Consider the following 19,571-nt stretch of genomic DNA (forward strand, 5'->3'; position numbering starts at 1 on the left):
ATGTCAATCAACTGGCATGGCGCACTACACTGTTTCCAACCTAAATAGATGTTTGCATCAACAAAATACATGTTCACTCTCCAAAGCCCATGGGCGTGACACCTAATCAAAATCCCTAGTGATGTATGCTTCTCGCTTCAGGTCTGTGCACCTGCCTGAATTGAAGCCTCTAGGCACCTCAGTGAATGTCATGCAGATGGATTAGGCTAAGCGATCGAGCCCTGAGGCAGTTGGTTAATAAAAGTGAGTTTCTATCTCCATCGACCTGAAGGAAGGATGCTACAGGGCCATGGTAAATACCACTTATTTAGACCTGGAGACTTTAGCTGGCTGCCTAGCACCTGTCAGATACCAAGCTGATTGGATAAACGATGCTGGAGGGGGGGGGGGCTGACTATGAGGATTTTAATCTTTCACATTGCTGATGGGATTTAGCTTACCTTAATGATAAAAGTTTTACAAACCTCCATCACTAGTCATCCACCTTTCATTGGATTTGGGCTTTCATTCCGATTCATAGTTGGAATTATCGTGCGAGTTCTTAATGCTTTCTTTACATCTTTCCCACTGAGAATTGTGGCTGACACCATCAACTTAACTCAATATCCTTCACAAGGTGACAAGATGAGCTTTCTTCCCGCTGCTGCTGCCTTCTCCAATCGCGTCACAGTACAGCTCTTTAGTGCCAGGCTAGCAACATAAAATGTTTAGATGCAAAGCTTCAGTTGCTGCTCCAATGAGCAAAATGTCTTTCTCACCTTTTGGCTACAATATTTATATTAAACACTCTTATCTGTAAATAGGTTTTATATATATATATATATATATATATTTTAAATTTAGAGTACAATTATGTTTTTTCCAATTAAGGAGCAATTTAACATTGCCAATCCACCTAACCTGGACATTTTTGGGTTGTGGGGTAAAACCCACTAGACACAGGGAAAACGTGCAAACTCCACACAGACAGTGACCCGGGGCCGGGATCGAACCTATAAATAGATTATAGCATGAGGGGAAAAAAAGTAAGTGAGACAAAAGACTGGCCCATCGGTCTCTGGAGGTCATCGTCAAGGATAGATGTTCAACAGAACACCTTACTCCTCCTGAAAAGGCACCATGGGATCTATTTTAACTCTGTGTTGTCCAATAAGAACCGCTGACTACCACAGGTGTTCCTATGACAACACTATTTTAGTCACACAGACTAATTTTAGTCACAAATGCCTGATGCTCTCAAATCCAGGTAAATGTAATTTGTGTGTATGTTTACTTAACAAACATACACTGCTATTCAGTAATCAAGGAAGCAAAAAAAACCTCAACAATCAGAAACACTTGTAGCCTCAGTTTTTTATCTTAACATTTTACCAATAAACGCATGACAAGCTTCCAGTTCACATGTCCAAAGACCGTACCTGTTACTTATTTGCTGATCAGAAATTCGCTGACCAAATCTCAATTCCCAATTAGCCGCAAGTAGCTACTGATTAAAGTATTGGACAACACTTCCGGTTGCGGCTATGCAGAGCTAAGCCGAACATTCGGTGGCTCCCGCTAAAACGGACTTTTGGGCTCTCTTGAGGAGCCCCAACGGCAATTTGTTCGACAACCTCTAGTGTGGGAAGGTGAGCAAGGTCCCCCCTCCATAGTATATGGATTGGACCAGGAGTGGAGCGGTCAAAAAAGCGTTTTTGGAGCAGTGAAAAGTGTGAGGGAGAAAAAACAAGATGGCGGCGGGCGTAGATCAAGCGGCATGGGTGCAGGAGCAGCAGGAGTTTCTCAAGTGCTGCTTTGAGGAGCTGAAGAAAGAGGTGCTGGCGCCAATGCTGACGGCGATTGAGGGGTTAGTGGAGACTCAGAAGGCCCAAGGGGCGGCGATCCAGGCGGTGCGGGAGAAAACCGTGGAGAATGAGGATGAGATTTTGGGCCTGGCAGTGAAGTTGGAGGCACACGAGGCGTTGCACAGGAGGTGGGCGGAAAGATTCGAGGACCTGGAGAACAGGTCGAGGAGGAAGAATCTTTGGATTCTGGGTCTCCCTGAAGGCGTGGAGGGGGCCGATGCTGGAGCATATGTGAGCACGATGCTCAATTCGCTGATGGGAGCGGGGGCCTTTCCGCATCCCCTGGAGCTGGATGGGGCTCATCGGGTCCTGGCGAGGAGATTCAAGGCCAATGAGCCGCCACGGGCGGTGGTGGTGAGGTTTCACCGTCTCGTGGATAGAGAGTGTGTTTTGAGATGGGCCACGAAGGAGCGGAGCAGCAGGTGGGAGAATGCGGAGATCCGAATCTACCAGGACTGGAGCGCGGAGGTGGCAAAGAAGAGAGCTGGTTTTAATCGGGCCAAGGCGGTGCTCCATCGGAAAGGGGTGAGGTTCGGAATGCTGCAGCCAGCGCGATTGTGGGTCACATTTCAGGATCAACACCACTACTTCGAAACGCCTGAGGAGGCTTGGACCTTCATACAAACTGAAAAGTTGGACTCAAACTGAGGGTCTGTTGTTGTGGGGGGGATGTCGGATATATACAGGGTTTTAACTATGCGTCGGGAATGTTCCACGGGTTGGGTGATGGATGGGGATGGGGGAAGAGATCTGTTGGGGAGATTGTGAGCGAATGTGGGCGTCGGTGCTGGAGGGAGGGGAGGCCCGGGGATGGGGGAATTGGGATAAGGCCGCAAAAGGAGCGGCGCCAGAGGGGGCGGGGCCGGCTCAGGAAAGCGCGGGCTTTTTCCCGCGCTAGGAAAAGACGGAGGAGCGCTCACTGACTGCTGGGGAGGAGGGGGAGGGGGGAATTCCCACACGGGAGGGGGGTCAATGGGATGGCGGGGGAGGCCGGAGTCAGCAGAAGTCAGCTGACTTACGGGAGTGTTATGGGGGGAGCAAAAGAGCTAGACACGGGTCTAGCGGGGGGAGGGGGGGGGGGGGGGATATTGGGTTGCTGCTGCATTGGCCGATGGGGAACTGGAAACAGAAGAGGTGGTCGGGACGGGGGTCCCCAGCCTGGGGACTGGAGGGTGTGGGAGGCGCGGGCACGGGACTGGCCCAGAAAAGGAGATGGCTAGTCGGCGGGGGGGGGGTGGGAAGCCCCCCAATCTGGCTGATAACTTGGAATGTGAGGGGCCTGAATGGGCTGGTTAAGAGGGCCCAAGTGTTCGCGCACTTAAAAGGACTGAAGGCAGACGTGGTCATGCTTCAGGAGACACATTTGAAGGTGGCAGACCAGGTCAGGTTACGAAAGGGATGGGTAGGACAGGTATTCCATTCAGGGCTGGATGCAAAGAACAGAGGGGTGGCAATACTGGTGGGGAAGCGGGTGTCGTTTGAGGCCAAGAATATTGTAGTGGATAATGGGGGTCAATACGTGATGGTGAGCGGTAGGCTACAGGGGGTGTGGGTGGTATTGGTGAACGTCTATGCCCCGAACTGGGATGATGCTGGATTTATGAAGCGCATGTTGGGGTGGATTCCGGATCTGGAGGCAGGAAGCTTGATAATGGGAAGGGGATTTCAACACGGTGTTGGACCCAGCATTAGATCGCTCCAGATCTAGGACAGGGAAGAGGCCAGCTGCGGCCAAGGTGCTTAGGGGGTTTATGGACCAGATGGGGGAGTAGATCCGTGGAGATTTGCTAGGCCCCTGGCTAGGGAATTTTCTTTTTTTTCTCACGTGCACAGAGCCTACTCCCGGATAGATTTTTTGTTTTGAGCAGGGCGCTGATTCCGAAAGTGGAGGGAACGGAGTACTCGGCCATAGCTATCTCAGACCACGCCCCGCATTGGGTGGAGCTGGACTTAGGAGAGGAGAGGGACCAACGCCCGCTGTGGCGTCTGGATGTGGGATTACTGGCGGATGAGGTGGGGTGCGGGGGTGTATTGAAAGGTATTTGGAGGCCAACGACAATGGGGAGGTGCAGGTGGGGGTAGTGTGGGAGGTGCTGAAGGCGGTGATCAGGGGAGAGTAAATCTCCATCAGGGCTCACAGGGAGAAGAGAGAGGGCAGGGAAAGGGAGAGGTTAGTGGGAGAGATCCTAAGGGTGGACAGGAGCTATGCAGAGGCTCCTGATGAGGGACTACTCAGGGAGAGGCGACGTCTCCAGACGGAGTTCGACCTGTTGACCACCGGGAAGGCAGAGGCACAGTGGAGGAAGGCACAGGGGGCGACGTACGAGTATGGGGAGAAGGCGAGCCGGATGCTGGCACATCAGCTTCGTAAGAGGATGGCAGCGAGGGAAATAGGGGGAGTCAAGGATAGCAGGGGAACTACAGTGCGGAGTGCGGTGAAAGTAAATGAGGCATTTAAGGACTTCTATGAGGAGCTGTACAGATCTCAGCCCCCAGCGGGGGAAGAGGGGATGCAAAGGTTTCTTGATCAACTGAGGTTTCCGAGGGTGGAGGAGTAGGAGGTGGCTGGTTTGGAGGCGCCAATTGGGTTGGAGGAGCTGGTTAAAGGACTGGGGAGCATGCAGGTGGGGAAGGCCCCGGGGCCAGATGGGTTCCCAGTTGAGTTTTACAGGAAGTATGCGGATCTGTTAACCCTGTTGCTGATGAGGACTTTCAATGAGGCAAGGGATGGGGGGACCCTGCCCCTGACAATGTACGGAGCGCTGATCTCTCTGATCCTGAAGCGGGACAAGGATCCACTGCAATGTGGGTCATATAGACCGATCACGCTCCTCAATGTGGACACTATGCTGCTGGCAAAATTGCTGGCTACGAGAATTGAGGACTGTGTCCCGGGGGTGATTCATGAGGACCAGACGGGATTTGTAAAGGGCAGGCAGCTAAACACCAATGTGTGAAGGCTCCTAAACGTGATTATGATGCCCTTGGTGGAGGAAGAGGCGGAGATAGTGGCAGCTATGGACGCGGAGAAGGCCTTTGACCGGGTGGAGTGAGAGTATCTCTGGGAAGTGTTGCGGAGGTTTGGGTTTGGGGAGGGGTTTATTGGTTGGGTTAAGCTTCTATATAGAGCCCCGGTGGCGAGTGTGGCTACGAATCGGCGGAGGTCGGAGTATTTTCGGCTGTATCGAGGGACGAGGCAGGGGTGCCCCCTGTCCCCCCTGTTGTTTGCATTAGCAATAGAGCCTTTGGCCATGGCATTAAGGGAGTCCAGGAACTGGAGGGGGGTGGTCCGAGGGGGAGAGGAGCATCGAGTGTCGCTGTATGCAGACGACCTGTTGCTGTATGTGACGGATCCAGTGGAGGGGATGGTGGTGGTCATGTGGATCCTAAGAGAGTTTGGGGACTTCTCGGGCTACAAGCTCAATGTAGGGAAGAGTGAGCTCTTTGTGGTGCATCTGGGGGACCAGGGAAGAGGGATAGACGACCTACCGTTGAAGAGGGCGGAAAGGAGCTTTCGGTACTTGGGGATCCAGGTAGCTAGGAGCTGGGGGGCCGCTGCACAAGCTTAATTTGACGCGGCTGGTGGAGCAGATGGAGGAAGACTTCAAACGATGGGATGTGTTGCCACTCTCGCTAGCGGGCAGGGTACAGTCAATTAAAATGACGGTCCTCCTGAGGTTTCTTTTCGTGTTCCAGAGCCTTCCTATTAGGATTACCAAGGCCTTTTTTAAGCGGTAGGTAGGAGCATCATGGGCCTTGTGTGGGCAAACAAGACCCCGAGAGTAAGGAGGGGGTTTCTGGAGCGTAGTAGGGACAGGGGAGGGCTGGCGTTGTCGAATCCGGAGGGCTATTATTGGGCAGCCAATGTAGCGATGATCCGTAAGTGGGTGATAGAGGGAGAGGGGGCGGCATGGAAGAGGTTGGATATGGCGTCCTGCAAAGGAACGAGCCTGAGGGCGCTGGTGACGGCATCGCTGCCGCTCTCGCCGACAAGGTACACCATGAGTCCGGTAGTGGCGGAAACGCTAAAGATCTGGGGGCAGTGGAGACGACATAGGGGTGAGATGGGAGCCTCGGTGTGGTCCCCGATTCGGGAGAACCACCGGTTCGTCCCAGGGAGGATGGATGGGGGGAAACGTTTCGGAGCTGGAATCGGGCAGGGATCTGAAGGATGGGGAACCTGTTTATAGACGGGACGTTTGCGAGCCTCGGGGCGCTGGAGGAGAAGTTCTAGTTACCCCCGGGAAATGCGTTCATGTGTATGCAAGTGAGGGCGTTTGTGAGGCGGCAGGTGAGGGAATTCCCGTCGCTCCCGGCACAGCGGATCCAGAACACGGTGATTTCGGGTGTATGGTTTGGAGAAGGCAAGTTTTCGGCGATATATCAGGAGATGAAAGAAGAGGGTGAGGCTTTGGTAGAGCAGCTGAAGTGCAAGTGGGAGGAGGAGTTGGGGGAGGAGATTGAAGAGGGTCTATGGGTGGATGCCCTGAGTAGGGTTAATTCCTCTTCCTCATGTGCCAGGCTCAGCCTGATACAGTTTAAGGTTGTTCACAGAGCGCATATGACGGGGGCGAGGCTGAGTAGGTTCTTTGGGGTGGAGGACAGATGTGGGAGGTGCTCGGGAAGCCCGGTGAATCACGTCCACATGTTTTGGTCGTGCCCGGCACTGGAAGGGTTCTGGAGGGGTTTCGCGAGGACTATGTCCAAGGTGGTGAAAGTCCAGTTCAAACCAAGTTGGGGGCTGGCATTATTTGGGGTGGCGGACGAGCCGGGAGTGTAGGAGGCGAAAGAGGCCGGCATTCTGGCCTTTGCGTCCCTGGTAGCCCGGCGGAGGATCTTGCTATTATGGAAGGACGCGAAGCAGGGTGACATGGCAGGGTTCATTAAGCTGGAGAGGATAAAGTTTGCCCTGAGAGGGTCTGCGCAGGGGTTCTTCAGGCGGTGGCAACCGTTCCTTGACTATCTCGCGGAGCGCTAGAAGGAGCTCGGTCAGCAGCAGCAGCAACCCAGGGAGGGGGGAGGGGTGGGGGGTGTTTCTTTTGGGGGGGGGGATATTTGGGTGGGTGGGGAGGGTTCTTTTCCCAGGTAATATTTGTACAAACATAGGGGAGGGTTAATATGTGCAGGAGAAACCCATTGTATAAGTTCTGTACTATGTTTACTATGTTTGCTTGATATGTTTATGTTTTGTCTTGCTCTTTTGTCTTTTTCTTTTCTGTTACGGGGGGGTGGGTTTAACTGGTTGAAAATTTTTGTTGGAAAAACTTTGAATGAACATATTTAAAAAACAAAAGTATTGGACAACATAGTATTTTGTGTGTGGATAGACCCCATTTTTAACAGCACATTCTTTGATAATAAAGTACTCTCTCAATATTGCACTGAAGGCTTAGGGGTGCAATTCAACTAAATGGAAACAGTCCCATAGCGAGTGCGTTTAGCCGCATGTTTCCCAGCGCTCGCAGCGCCGAGAAACACATGGCTATAAAACGGCACTCCTATTAAGAAAGGGGCCTCAGCAGGGAACACATGTCCAAGGCCATACATAGCCCCGTTTTCTACACCAAGGAGCTCCGCTCGCCGGATCTCCTCAGTGTAGCAAGAGATCGGGATGCCATTTTTAAATGCTGTCCCAATCTCCGAGGCCCCCAACGTGATACTCAGTTCCACCCAGCACCAATGCACTAGGGGAGGATCCCACCCCACCCCACCCAAAACCCGCGCAGGACACCCAGGCCCGAACACCGGCAAAAGAAAATGCCAGCTTGCCAACCTGGCAATGCCAACCTGGCATCCTGGTAGTGCTTCTGTCAGCTGGCAGTGCCACTTGGGCCCCTTAGCACTGCCAGGGTGTCTGGATGACAGCAGCAGTGCCAGGGTGCCACCCTGCCCAAGAGACATGCATCTGGGAGCCTCCTATCTCCAAGGAGACCCCCACGAGTGCCGTCACATCTGGTCCCCGTTTGTGGAGAGCAGAACTGAACGGAGCTCACCCGAGGTCTCCGAGGCGAAGGGGATAGATCCCAACGCCTGGGGTATCTCGAGAAACTGCATATTAGAGTGAGACTAGCTGTCTCGCTTTAATATGCAGATTTGCTAAAAAGTGATCCTGCCCACCATGGACAGGATTTACATCACAACGTCTCACAAGATCTCAGTAGATGTCGCGAGGCGTTCAGAGCCGGGTTGATCCCGGGAGCAGGGTCTCCAGGCTTCTATCAACAACAACAATCCTATCCTCCCACCAAACCCCCAAAGCCCGCATGTTAATATAAACAAATAACAAAAAGGAATCAGGAATCGCCCATAGTCACAATTAACACATACAGTTCACCTCTCCCCAACTCTCCCCCCCCACTAAATGTTCGATGTTATCTTATTCTTGAAAATGCACAATGAATAACGCCCATGAATTGTAGAACCCCTGCATCCTTCCCCTCAGTACAAACTTAACCTTTTCAAGAGTTAAGAATTCCAGCAGGTGCCCCCACCACGCCAGGGCACAGGGTGGTGAGGTTGCTCTCCATCCCAACAGGATCTGCCTTAGGGCGATCAACGAGGCGAAGGCTACAACATCTGCTTCCGCACCCATTTCCAACCCCGGTTGGTCAAACACCCCGAGTATGGTCTCCCGAGGGCCTGGGACCAGTTTCACGTGCAACACTTTAGAGATTACCTTAAAAACCTCCTTCCAGTAATCCTCCAGGTCTGGACAGGACCAAAACATATGAACGTGATTCGCGGGCCCACCCTGCAACGTTCACACACATCTTCTACCCCCTCAAAGAGCCGGCTCACCCTCGCCCTTGTCAGGTGCTCTATATACCACCTTCAGTTGTATCAGCCCCAACCACATGGACAAGGTGGAGGCATTCACTCTCCGGAGCATCTCACACCAGAACCTTTCCTCCATACCCTCTCCCAACTCTCCCTCTCACTTTGCCTTCATCCCTTCCAGTGGTGCCTTCTCTTCCAAAATAGCTCCATAAACCGCTGACACTACCCCCTTCTCCAGTCCCCCTGTCAGTACCTCCTCCAGCAATGTGGAAGCCGGCTCCACTGGGAAGCTCTGTATCTCCTTTCTGGCAAAATCTCGAACCTGCATGTATCTAAACATTTCCCCCTGCTCCAGCCCATACTTCGCTCCCAGCCCCTTCAATCCTGCAAACCGACCCCCAAGAAACAAATCTTTTAGTGTCTTAATCCCCTTCTCCTCCCATCTCTGAAAATTTCCATCCCACTTTCCTGGCTCAAATCTATGGTTCCCCCTGAATCGGCATTTCCCTTGACCCTGCCCCCAACCCGAAGCGTTGGCAAAACTGCCTCCAAATTCTCAATGAAGCTATTATTAGCGAACCCCCTGAGTATTTCCCCGGGGCTATCGGGAGCGGCGCTGTTGCTAGCGCCTTCAATCCTGACCCCCTGCCCAAACTCTCCTCCATTCTGACCCACTGGGAATCAACCCCTCTGACCCAGCTCTGCACCTTCTCCACATTCGCCGCCCAGTAATAATACATCAGGTTCGGAAGACCCAAAGCCCCTGCCTGCCTTCCCCTCTGTAGCAGTATGGACTTCCTTTTATGTCACTCGCTGATCTGTTCTCGTACATTAGCTTTCCCTCTCTTATTCCCTTTCCAGTTTTCCTCTGTGGTTTTATTTTCCTGCTCTGCTTGATTACTTGCTGTATTTGTTCTGAAAGGGAACCAATTTGGGGAAGGAAATAGAGGCGTTATGGTCTGCAGAATGGTTGAGTTAAGTTCAACAGAAGGTTTTTACCACATGTGGCTGTTCTACACAGAAAAACAAGTGGATGAGCAAATTGAGTGTGGGTATTTTCCATAAACTACCCTCAGCCCACAATTTCCATTAGCTTTAGCTGGGATTTTAATGTGGGGGGAATGCATCTGTGCACTGGTCCCACCCATCATTGGAAATATGTTGTACAATCCCAGCTTTGTGGCTGACTGTAACCTTAGCATCTAAGTTGAGAATTTGAACTGTATTTTGTACGATTTAGACCTGAGTCATTATTCACTTCCTCTTTGTCCACAACTACAACAAATTGCATTTATGTATCACCTGACACACTAGAAATGTCCCGATATACTTACATATTAGGGGTCATTGTGCAGCAGAGATGGGAACTATTATCAGATGAAGTTGGGGCTGATTTAGCACAGTGGGCTAAACAGCTGGCTTGTAATACAGAACCAGGCCAGCAGAGCGGGTTCAATTCCCGTACTGGCCTCCCCGAACAGGCGCCGGAGTGTGGCGACTAGGAGCTTTTCACAGTAACTTCATTGAAGCCTACTTGTGACAATAAGCGATTATTATTATTATTATTATTATTATTATTATTATTATTAATAATAATAATAATAATAATAATAATAATAATTATTATTATTATTAAGTTGAGACGTAACCAAAGTTGTGTTGTTCACTAGACAGGAGGAGGGTGTTCCCCGGATAGCGAATATAAATAACAATGAACCCAGTTTAGTTCATCTTGCCTCCTGATTCCCCAAAGCCTCTCATCCGCACACAAGGCAGGAGTGTGATAGAATACTCATCACTCATTTGGATGAGGTGAGGTGCAACGGCACTGTGGAAAGCTCAGCCACCATTCAGGACAAAGAAGTCTACCTATCGGCACATCATCTATTATTGGCCGCTGGCGGCATCTTCCGGTTCTGCCAGTGTCCACGGTGTTTTGCCTGGCTCGCCCGTCCAGCTGCCGGGAAACCTGCCATGGGGCGTCGCCTTCGGCAGGACCAGATCCCAGTGGCAAGAAGGGCCGGAAAATCCTGCCCAGCATGTCTCTATTTTAGTGAGCAATACTGAAGTATTGGCTGTTAGTTGTTTTGCTGGTCTGTTGGACAAACAAATGGAAATTGTATATTATTGGGGAGAGGAGAATTGATGAATTGAGAAAATAACTAAAATTGGTGTGTAAAAAATGAAAGCGAGATCCAGTGTAACAGGCCCATGGTCTCCTTGCTATCAATCATTGCTTTAATTCAGAGCTAGGCTGTTGGCGCAGGCTTGATTTGGGCCTCCTCTCGTATACATAACAAATAGAAATCCTGGTTCATAAAGGAATATGACTGGTTGGTCTTCAGCACTTGCGAGAAAATTTATTTTGTACTCTGATCCTCTTGCTGGCAAAACTAAGATGACAGTAAAATTATTACTTGTAAATTTGCCTTCAATTGGGGAAATGAATTGATAAATAAAGGAGCAAACTTTTACTGTGGATGGGCCAGACTGGGGCACTGTAGCACTAGAATACCGAGTCGCTGCAGCTCAACACATATTCGCAAATTGATGGGATAGCTTCTAAAGATATGTCGTCATGGTTTGACCTACAACGCCCACTCACTCTGCTGGCTACAATCACTTCAGGGGAGGCTGCTCTGAAATACTAAATGTGAAAGCGTGAAAACTTGCACCTAAACATCTCTGTGGTATTAGAGCTCTAAATAGGTTTTACTTGTGTTTTAAAAATAAATAAATTTAGAGTACCATTTTTTTTTCTAATTAAGGGGCAATTTAGCGTGGCCAATCCACCTACCCTAGCTAGTGGCTTGTGGGAGTGAGACCCAAGCAGACACTGGGAGAATGTGCAAAGTCCACACGGAGAGCGACCCCGGGCCAGAATCGAACCCCGGTCCTTGGCGCCTTGAGGCAGCAGTGCTAACTAACCACTACACCACCGTGCTACCCCTACTTGTGTTTTGATTTGGGTAAAATGAATCTAATCAGGGTTCACTTGTCAATTTGCTTTCAATGAATATGCAAAGGCTAAATTACAGTACCTGGCAACCCCTATCCGAAGGTGAGAAAGCAGCAGAACAGTGAAGAACAGCAGTCCATATGTTAATAAAGTTGATTGAAACTTGTACTGAAACTGGGCCTGAGTTTGACAGATGTCTACTGCCCCCTTCTGGCACTCTTCTTCTCTCCCCCCCCCCCACTCCTCTCCCCTCCCAAAAAACAAGAACAAGTATATACCAATGGCACCTTTCCATTTGTGATTCTCTAAAATGGGTAGGTGATTTACCATTGTACCCCTGGGATAATGAGGGTAAACGTGGGGATCTAGTGTTTGTTTTGTCCTGATTGAGAGTAAAGGAGCCGTGAACATAAATGTACCTAGATTGGCAGCAGTTTACAAAAAAAAAATCAATATAACCCACAACTTGACAGCATATCGTCAGTATTTGATTTAAAAAAAAATGCAGTTTCCATTAAAACCTATGAACTAAATTCTTTATTGTGACAGGATTTTTTTTTTAACCCTTTTAAGTATTTTGGTGCCAATTTTGTTCCGCAGGAACAAGATCAAAACTTATTGGGCCATGGAAATTCCTACGTTTTAACTTTAAAAAAAAAAAAAATCATCTTCTTGTCATCAAGTGTGGAACTGGAAAATGGAACGCTTTTTCCATGTCACTGAGAACCTGGGCGAGCACTTCAGGGTAGGGTGGGGTTAAATGGTTTTGAACAGCTTCCTCCACTCTGTCCGGGCCACAAAAGAGCAACAGCCTGAGCATTTTCACTGCCCCCATCAGCCATCCAGTAGCCATTCAGAATGAAATTGCCAATTTAATGCCAAATTAAGTGCAGCTTTGTGCTTTGGTACCGAGAAACCTATTTCACATTGAGCCCCCCACAGGCATCAGAAGCACTCAACCTGCAGTCGGTCTGGATTTAAACTTGTCTCATTGGAAAAGCCTCAATGTCATCCAAATAGTTTTCTTTTTACTGTCTATACTTTCCAGATAGTCAATGTGTGTGTGACAGAAATCCAGTTTTTTAATTACTGCCTGGCACCAATGAGACCATCCCTTCCTCCCACCCCTCAGGCCCCTGCACAACAGCTTAACCTCTTTTTGTTATTGCCCGAACTTTTAATAATAATAGTCTCACAAGTAGGCTGACATTAACACTGCGATGAAGTTACTGTGAAAATTCCCTAATCGCGCCACACTGGCGCCTGTTCGGGTACACAGTGGGAGAATTCAGAATGTCCAGTTCACCAAACAAGCACATCTTTCGGGACTTGTGGGAGGAAACCCACGCAGACACTGCGAGAATGTGCAGACACAATACAGGCAGTGACCCGAGCCGTGAAGCAACGTTGCCACCATGCTGCCCTTGTTTCCCACTCTGTCATTTAGTTTTTTTTATTTGCCTCTTGGTCTCTCTATAAGGTTTTCTGTCATCTTCATTCCTGTGTCTCTCTTTCTCATTTTTTTCTCATTACTTCTGCTTAAGTTAATCAGTCTTCTCTCTTCTATATGGCTTCCATTTTGCATCCCACATCATGGGCGGGATTCTCCGCGGGCGGGATTCTCTGTTTTACCAGCGCCCGGGGGTTTCCCGACGGCGTGCAGCTGCCCCACAATGGGAAACCCCATTGACCGGCCGGCATAACGGAGAATTCCGCTGGCGGATCGGGGCAGAAATGTGGCACAGCGGGGTGGAGAGTCCCCCCCCCCCACCTATGTCTCTCCATTTGCTTCATTAAATAAATTTAGAATACCCAATTCTTTTTTTTTGTTAATTAACGGGCAATTTAGCGTGGCCAATCCACCTAGCCGGCACATCCTTTTGTGTTGTGGGGTTGAGACCCACGCAGACATGGAAAGAATGTGCAAACTCCACCCGGGTCCTCAGCCCCATGAGGCAGCAGTGCTAACCACTTTGGCACCGTGCCGTCCCTGCACAACACAATAATCCCTCCCGCACAGCACCTTAGCTGTGCCATGTTCACGCTACCGAATGGTTTCTTGTTTTCTTTCCCACTTATTTATAGTGTATGGAAATGTTTTAATATTCTACTTTCAGAAAGTAGAAATAGTCTGTATTTTTAAGGAGTAAATATTAGCTGGTAAAAGTTCTTGTGGGCTTTATCTTTTGCTCTACATCTGACTCACTTTAAGAGGAACTTCATATATTAAAATTATTATTGAGCAATCAAGGGAAACCCCATTGTGCAGGAGAGGGTTTTCTCTTTGTAAAAAGAGATGAGATTAAATGAATCCAGTAACATGGAGCTTGAAGTTTAAATGATTGAAGAGTGTCACAGTTTTCAAATGAAAGCATGAGTTATTGTCAGGAGCTCTTATGATGAGTTGTAATTTCAATGGCAGGAATATGCTAAACAGCTTAGAAGGAACAGGCTGGTGAATTGGAGGAAGACGAGAAATATTTGAGCCAAAAAGGATGACATTGTTGTTTTGATTTCCCTTGTAGATCAAAATTCTGTCAAACTTGAATACATTCAATGACTCCAGCCTCCACTTCTCTCTTGAGTAGTGAATTCCAAAGGTTTAACGACCCTGCGAAAGAAGAAATTCTTCTTCATCTCCATCTCAAACGACAGACCCCATACTTTGAAACTGTGCTCCTTAGTTCTGGATTCCCCCACGAGGGGAAACATCCTCTCAGCATCTATCCTGTCATGTTCCCTCAGAACCTTGTGTGTTTCAATAACATCACCTTTTGTTCTTCTCATCAAGGGTGATGCTTGAGAAAGGGACGTGAGGAAACAGATGGCTGCTTATTGCAAGACTTGCCGTGGGTTGATGCCCACGCCACATAACTGTGTTTCTTGGTCATTCTGATATTTACTGAGATTAAAGCAGTCAGGTTGGGTAGTTTTGGTAGAACGCTGCTGAGTGAGATGAGGCCTTCCCTCTCGGGTAGACATGAAAGATGCCCAGGCACCATTTCAGAGAAGAGGAGGGGTTTTCTCCCTGTATCCTGATTTAAGATTTGGCGTTCAGCCAAAACGTAAAAACAGATTATCTGTTATTATTAATTTGCTATTTGTGGGACCTCGACGTGTGCAAATTGGTGCCATGTTTGTCCATGACAACAGTGACTTCGCTTCCAAAAAGAAAATTCCCAATGGCTGTAAAGTCCTTTGGAATATTCTGAGGTTATGAAAGATACTGCATGAATGCATGCATTTCTTTCTTGGTGTACCAGCCTTTGATACACCAGACTTTTATATCATCGACATTCTGTAACATGTAATTTTCACAACTTCACATTCTCCCCATGTCTGCATGGGTCTCACCCCCACAACCCAAAGATGTGCAGGGTAGGTGGATTGGCCACGCTAAATTGCCCCTTAATTGGAATTTTTAAATAAACTTTTACAATCTTTTATCAAAGCTGGAAGGTCAACAATGAATGTCATGTCCCAGAACAGTCAAAAAGGAAATGCTATTGGAGTTGAAGCATTCGTCAGTGAGTGACAGTCAGCTAAGATGTTCTGAGTAAAGTGGCTGTGGTTTTGTTTTGAGAACAAATTCTTGCAGGTTTAAAAAAAAAAATTGATGTTCTTTGCTGCTGAGTCCAAAACTTGTGAGGTGATGCCCTCTAGAATCGACACGTTGGGGGGACTTGGTACGCTGCAGTTAATTCTATAGCTGCTCTTCATCACTCTTTAGATAAAGAATACATCTTTTCATCAGTGCTGAGTGGCATATTTTGATGCTGCACCTCACCATTAAGTAATCACTTTTAATAGCGATGGATGTTTTTGTTCAACAAAGTTGTTTGGTAAAGGGCGGAGTGGAATTCAAACTAACATTTCAGGTTGGACACCTGTTGAATTATGTTAAAACTTTAATTCAGCAATTTCAAAATCTGAACTCGCTGTTTCTTCTTCCATGTCTTTTCCTTTAATCCTGTTGAATGTCTCTTTTTTTAACCCTAGCTTGAAGACTCTCTGTCATTTCCTGCTGTGATCGTAGAACAAGTGCCAAACACAGACTTGTTCTATTCTAGCCTGGATTGCGATGAGGTTTCCACCAGGATGATGGACGATACATCTTTGGATGTTGTTGAAGAACAAATAATAGAGGATAACATTGGTCTTTCAGGTATGCATCTGGTTGGGATGGTCCAAGGGTAATAGTTTGCTTTATGTTGAGGATAGTTTGGAGTGCATGTACAGGAGGTACATACAGGAAGCCAGCAAGTGAGGGTGAGTTTTTAATTCCTGCCTCTTTCTCTTTTGTTATGTGTTAGCCTCAACTCCATGGTAGCACTCAGTCTGGGACCTCAAGGCCCACTCTCCCAATGGACATCATCACAGGATGGCACGGTGGCGTAGTGGTTAGCACTGCTGCCTCATGGCGCCAAGGACCTGGGTTCGATCCCGGCCCCCGGGTCATTGTCCGTGTGGAGTTTGTACTTTCTCCCCATGTCTGCGTGGGTCTCACCCCCACAATCCAAAGATGTGCAGGGTAGGTGGATTGGCCATGCTAAATAATTTCCGTTAATTGGAAAAATTAATAATTGGGTACTCTAAATTTATAACAATTAAAAAAAAAAAAGACGAACACGATCACATACTGTAATACAAACTTACACTACATTGTCGTCATTGAAACCCCCCCCCCCCCCCCCCCCCCCCCCCCCTGCCCGTGCCCTCCCCATCGCTTGAAATCTGATGTTCTTCTCTTCCCCCCCCCCCACAATTTTCATCTTGACACCAAACACCTCCATGTGGCTTCTGGGTGAGAAATGTGTAAATGACAAATTACTCATTGTACGGAGTTAAAATTATTTGAAACTATTTCTGTGCCCTATTGATTAACCTGAATCTCACTCCCCAAAAGCCAACCGCCCCTCTGCCCGACACCACCAACTTCAGCCACTCCATCGGCATATTAAAAATCGTCACTTGCAGTCAGCAAATTGCAGTGCAATCCCTACCACTTACACTAGCCATATTTGTCAGCCAGTTGATTATATCATTCAAATGACTGTTAGTCCTTTTCATTGAATTTGACAACAAAGGCATTGCTTGAAACATATTAAACACACTGACTCATTTGGGAAGACTAGGTCAAGTTATTTTGCTTTCTTTCAATTCGTTGCATGAGATTTTGCTTCCATGCAGTCCCATGCAACTGTAGCTCTAATCAAGTAGATTTGTGAAGGTCATAAAGAGGAGGGAAATGCAGACCTGTAACCTGGAACTAGTCACACTGCTGCATTCAGCTTTCCTGCCAGTTATACTATCCACTTCCAATCATAAACAAATTGTCTTAACAGCAAGGCACTTGCAATAAACTATATACAAAGAAAGACCCAAATCATTTGACCGTTGAACCTTGGATAAAGGTACATGAATATATGATGTGTACATGGATTAAGGGTACAACATGTGCTAAGTAAATTTAGGACTGATATGAGGAAGTTCCTTTCATGCAATGTGTGTTAACACTTGGGGCTGGATTTTCATGGAGCCCAGAGCCATTTAAAAATGGCAGGTGACACAATCCTGGGATTCTCGCCTCCATTTTAATTGATAAGGGTAAGGGTGCAGGCTCAGTACCTGCACTCCTGACCTGGCCGGAATCCTAGCCCCTCTCAATTTTTGTGGAGTTGGGCCAACTTTCGTGATTCAGGGTTTCTCAAAAACATCGTGAACCATGGTCTGGATTCGGGAAACTTTTGAAAGGCAAGTTTGAAAGGTCTTAACAATGCCCTTCATTGAATTTTCACTACCCCTTATACCATCCATGCCAAGTCATGCCACCAGCCACTCCTTGTGGCCCCTCAGATTCCCCATACCAGCTTAATGCCAACTCATAGAATCACTACAGTGCAGAAGGAGGCCATTCGGCCCATCCAATCTGCACTGACCCACCGACCGAGCATCCCACCCATGCCCACTAAACCATCCACCCTGTCTTACCCCGTAACCCCATAACCTAACCCCCATATCCCTGGACTCTAAGGGGCAACTTCGCATGGCCAATTCACCTAACCTGTACATCTTTGGACTGTGGGAGGAAACCAGAGCACCCGGAGGAAACGCATGCAGACACGGGAAAATGTAGAAACCCCACACAGACAGTGACCCAATGCCGGAATTGAACCTGGGTCCCTGGTGCTGTGAGGCACCATGCCACCCATGTGCATTCTATGTTCATTCACCCAGTATGCACTTATGTACATAACCAATGAGCCATATAATAACGATGAAAGAATGAAACAATTGTGAGAGGAAAGCAACACCCATTCAGGTATTTTCTTGAAGGGGGGAGGGACTGCTGTTCCTACAATCTGGTAAAAATGTCAACTAAACACAGTATTAAAGTATCAATGACAGAGACTTTGAACGCTTCTTGATCTTGTCCAAATAAATATTGAGACATTAACAAAAAAAATCGCAGAAAAAAAACCTTATTTTAACCACTTAAAGGTGTCAATCAAACAAAATCAGCAATTCACTATGCTTGTCAAAACACGCTGCTGAGCTAATGCATTTATTAGTCTCTGCTCTCAGCCAAGCATACATAATGAGGACACATTCTAACCATTATGCTTTGGCATTCGACTGCTTCTGTGGCCACCCAAGAGTTGCTTCCAGGGTTGGCTGGCTTATCTTATTTTCTCTCCCCCCCCCCCCCCCCCCCCCCACATCTCCTCCCCCCTTTTACAAGCCGCCCAACCTCCAGGACCCAAGCCGACCGACCTACGTGACACACGCCGGCCGACCTTCACGACCCAAGCCACCTGAACTTTGCTACACATCCTTTTTGCTTACTTTTAATGCGACGGGTGAGCCTGCTTCATCCTCACAATCTCACTTGCTTCATCATTCAATGTTACATTTCTGCTAAGGACTTCAGCTGATCATTTAAGTTCTTGCTGCAGGCTTTGAAAAAAACCAAGAGGTTTGTCCTTGAGCCCGCCAAGCCTAGTCTTCAAATGGCTTTGACGTTCTAAGGGTTTTAAACTTTCATTTGCCAGTACTACCTGGCACATAACACTTCGGCGTTGCATCCTGATTTGCATTGGCACAATTAATAAAGCCATTCTTCAAGAAACCATCTTTAGACTGCTTTGTTCCTGATTTCAACTTCTTCTTACTGGGTTGTTCATCAGAGGCCCTGGAACCTTGGTTCAGCTGTGGACTCTCCTGAGAAGCTCTCTCCAGCAGATTCAGTTATGAGTTCCTGCCCTGCTTGTGTTGTCTGGCCCTTTCTTCCTTATTACAAAATTATCCATTTTCAGTTCTTTCACAAAGTCCTGTTGCTTACTTGCTGGCAGCTACAAAAGGGGGGAATCTCTCCTCTGTGATTTGGCGGCCAAAGCACGGACTGTATGATGTCAGTATACGTGGCTTCTGGCAGGCAGATTCTGCCATTTTAAAAACATTTGGTCCTGGGGCAGTGTCAGGAGGTGACACTACAGGTACACCACGCTGAGGTCAGGAGGAGGCAGTCTGCCCCGCTGGGCTCTGGACATGCGCATTGCCGGATTCGCCTGGGGGGCACGCGTGCGCAGGGCAGCCGGGATTCTCAACCTAAAAGACAGCAGCAGCCGGCATTTTTGTAAGCTGGTTGCGGCAGTTGGCCGCCTCTCTCAGGAACGGTGCAACCCTCCCGACACCCACCCGCAAGTCTCGACCCTGAGTTTGAAAAACCCTGGTGTCGGAGACAATTGGATGTGGTGATGGTGCTGCCAGTGGGTTTTCCTTCGGTAAATGTACTCGAGTGAACCTCCTCCTCTGTACTTGTGTTCTTTATTGAGAGATGTGTTTCTACTAGGGCAGTGTACGTTCAGAAATATGCAGCGCTTTATATTCCAGCAATGAATGCTTTGTTCCTGATTACACACTGTACCAATAATTTAGAATTTGTTTTTTTTTGATAAACAATTTTAATGAGCTATTTTTGGCATTACAAA

The 19,571-nt window shown here is 48.1% G+C and overlaps 1 protein-coding gene and 1 long non-coding RNA gene across 10 annotated transcripts in view; one reads left to right on the forward strand and one right to left on the reverse strand.

Annotated features, from left to right (window-relative positions):
- Positions 1 to 11,723, reverse strand: part of LOC140420975 (uncharacterized) — a 55,372-nt gene extending 43,649 nt beyond the window's left edge. For 2 of the 3 annotated variants that reach the window (XR_011946644.1, XR_011946648.1), the window contains exon 1: positions 465 to 684. This is a non-coding gene — a long non-coding RNA (uncharacterized lncRNA). Of the gene's footprint in view, positions 1 to 464; positions 685 to 11,662 lie in introns of those variants that run through there. The other variant, XR_011946645.1, reaches the window with a different exon arrangement.
- Positions 1 to 19,571, forward strand: part of LOC140420974 (ETS-related transcription factor Elf-1-like) — a 371,469-nt gene that overhangs the window by 289,556 nt on the left and 62,342 nt on the right. For all 7 annotated transcript variants that reach the window (XM_072505189.1, XM_072505195.1, XM_072505193.1 and 4 more), the window contains one exon: positions 15,580 to 15,745. In XM_072505189.1, the coding sequence (XP_072361290.1) occupies positions 15,580 to 15,745 (166 nt within the window). The remainder of the gene's footprint in view (positions 1 to 15,579; positions 15,746 to 19,571) is intronic.

The sequence above is a fragment of the Scyliorhinus torazame genome, chromosome 5, assembly GCF_047496885.1.
Source record: "Scyliorhinus torazame isolate Kashiwa2021f chromosome 5, sScyTor2.1, whole genome shotgun sequence".
NCBI classification, from domain to species: Eukaryota; Metazoa; Chordata; class Chondrichthyes; order Carcharhiniformes; family Scyliorhinidae; genus Scyliorhinus; species Scyliorhinus torazame.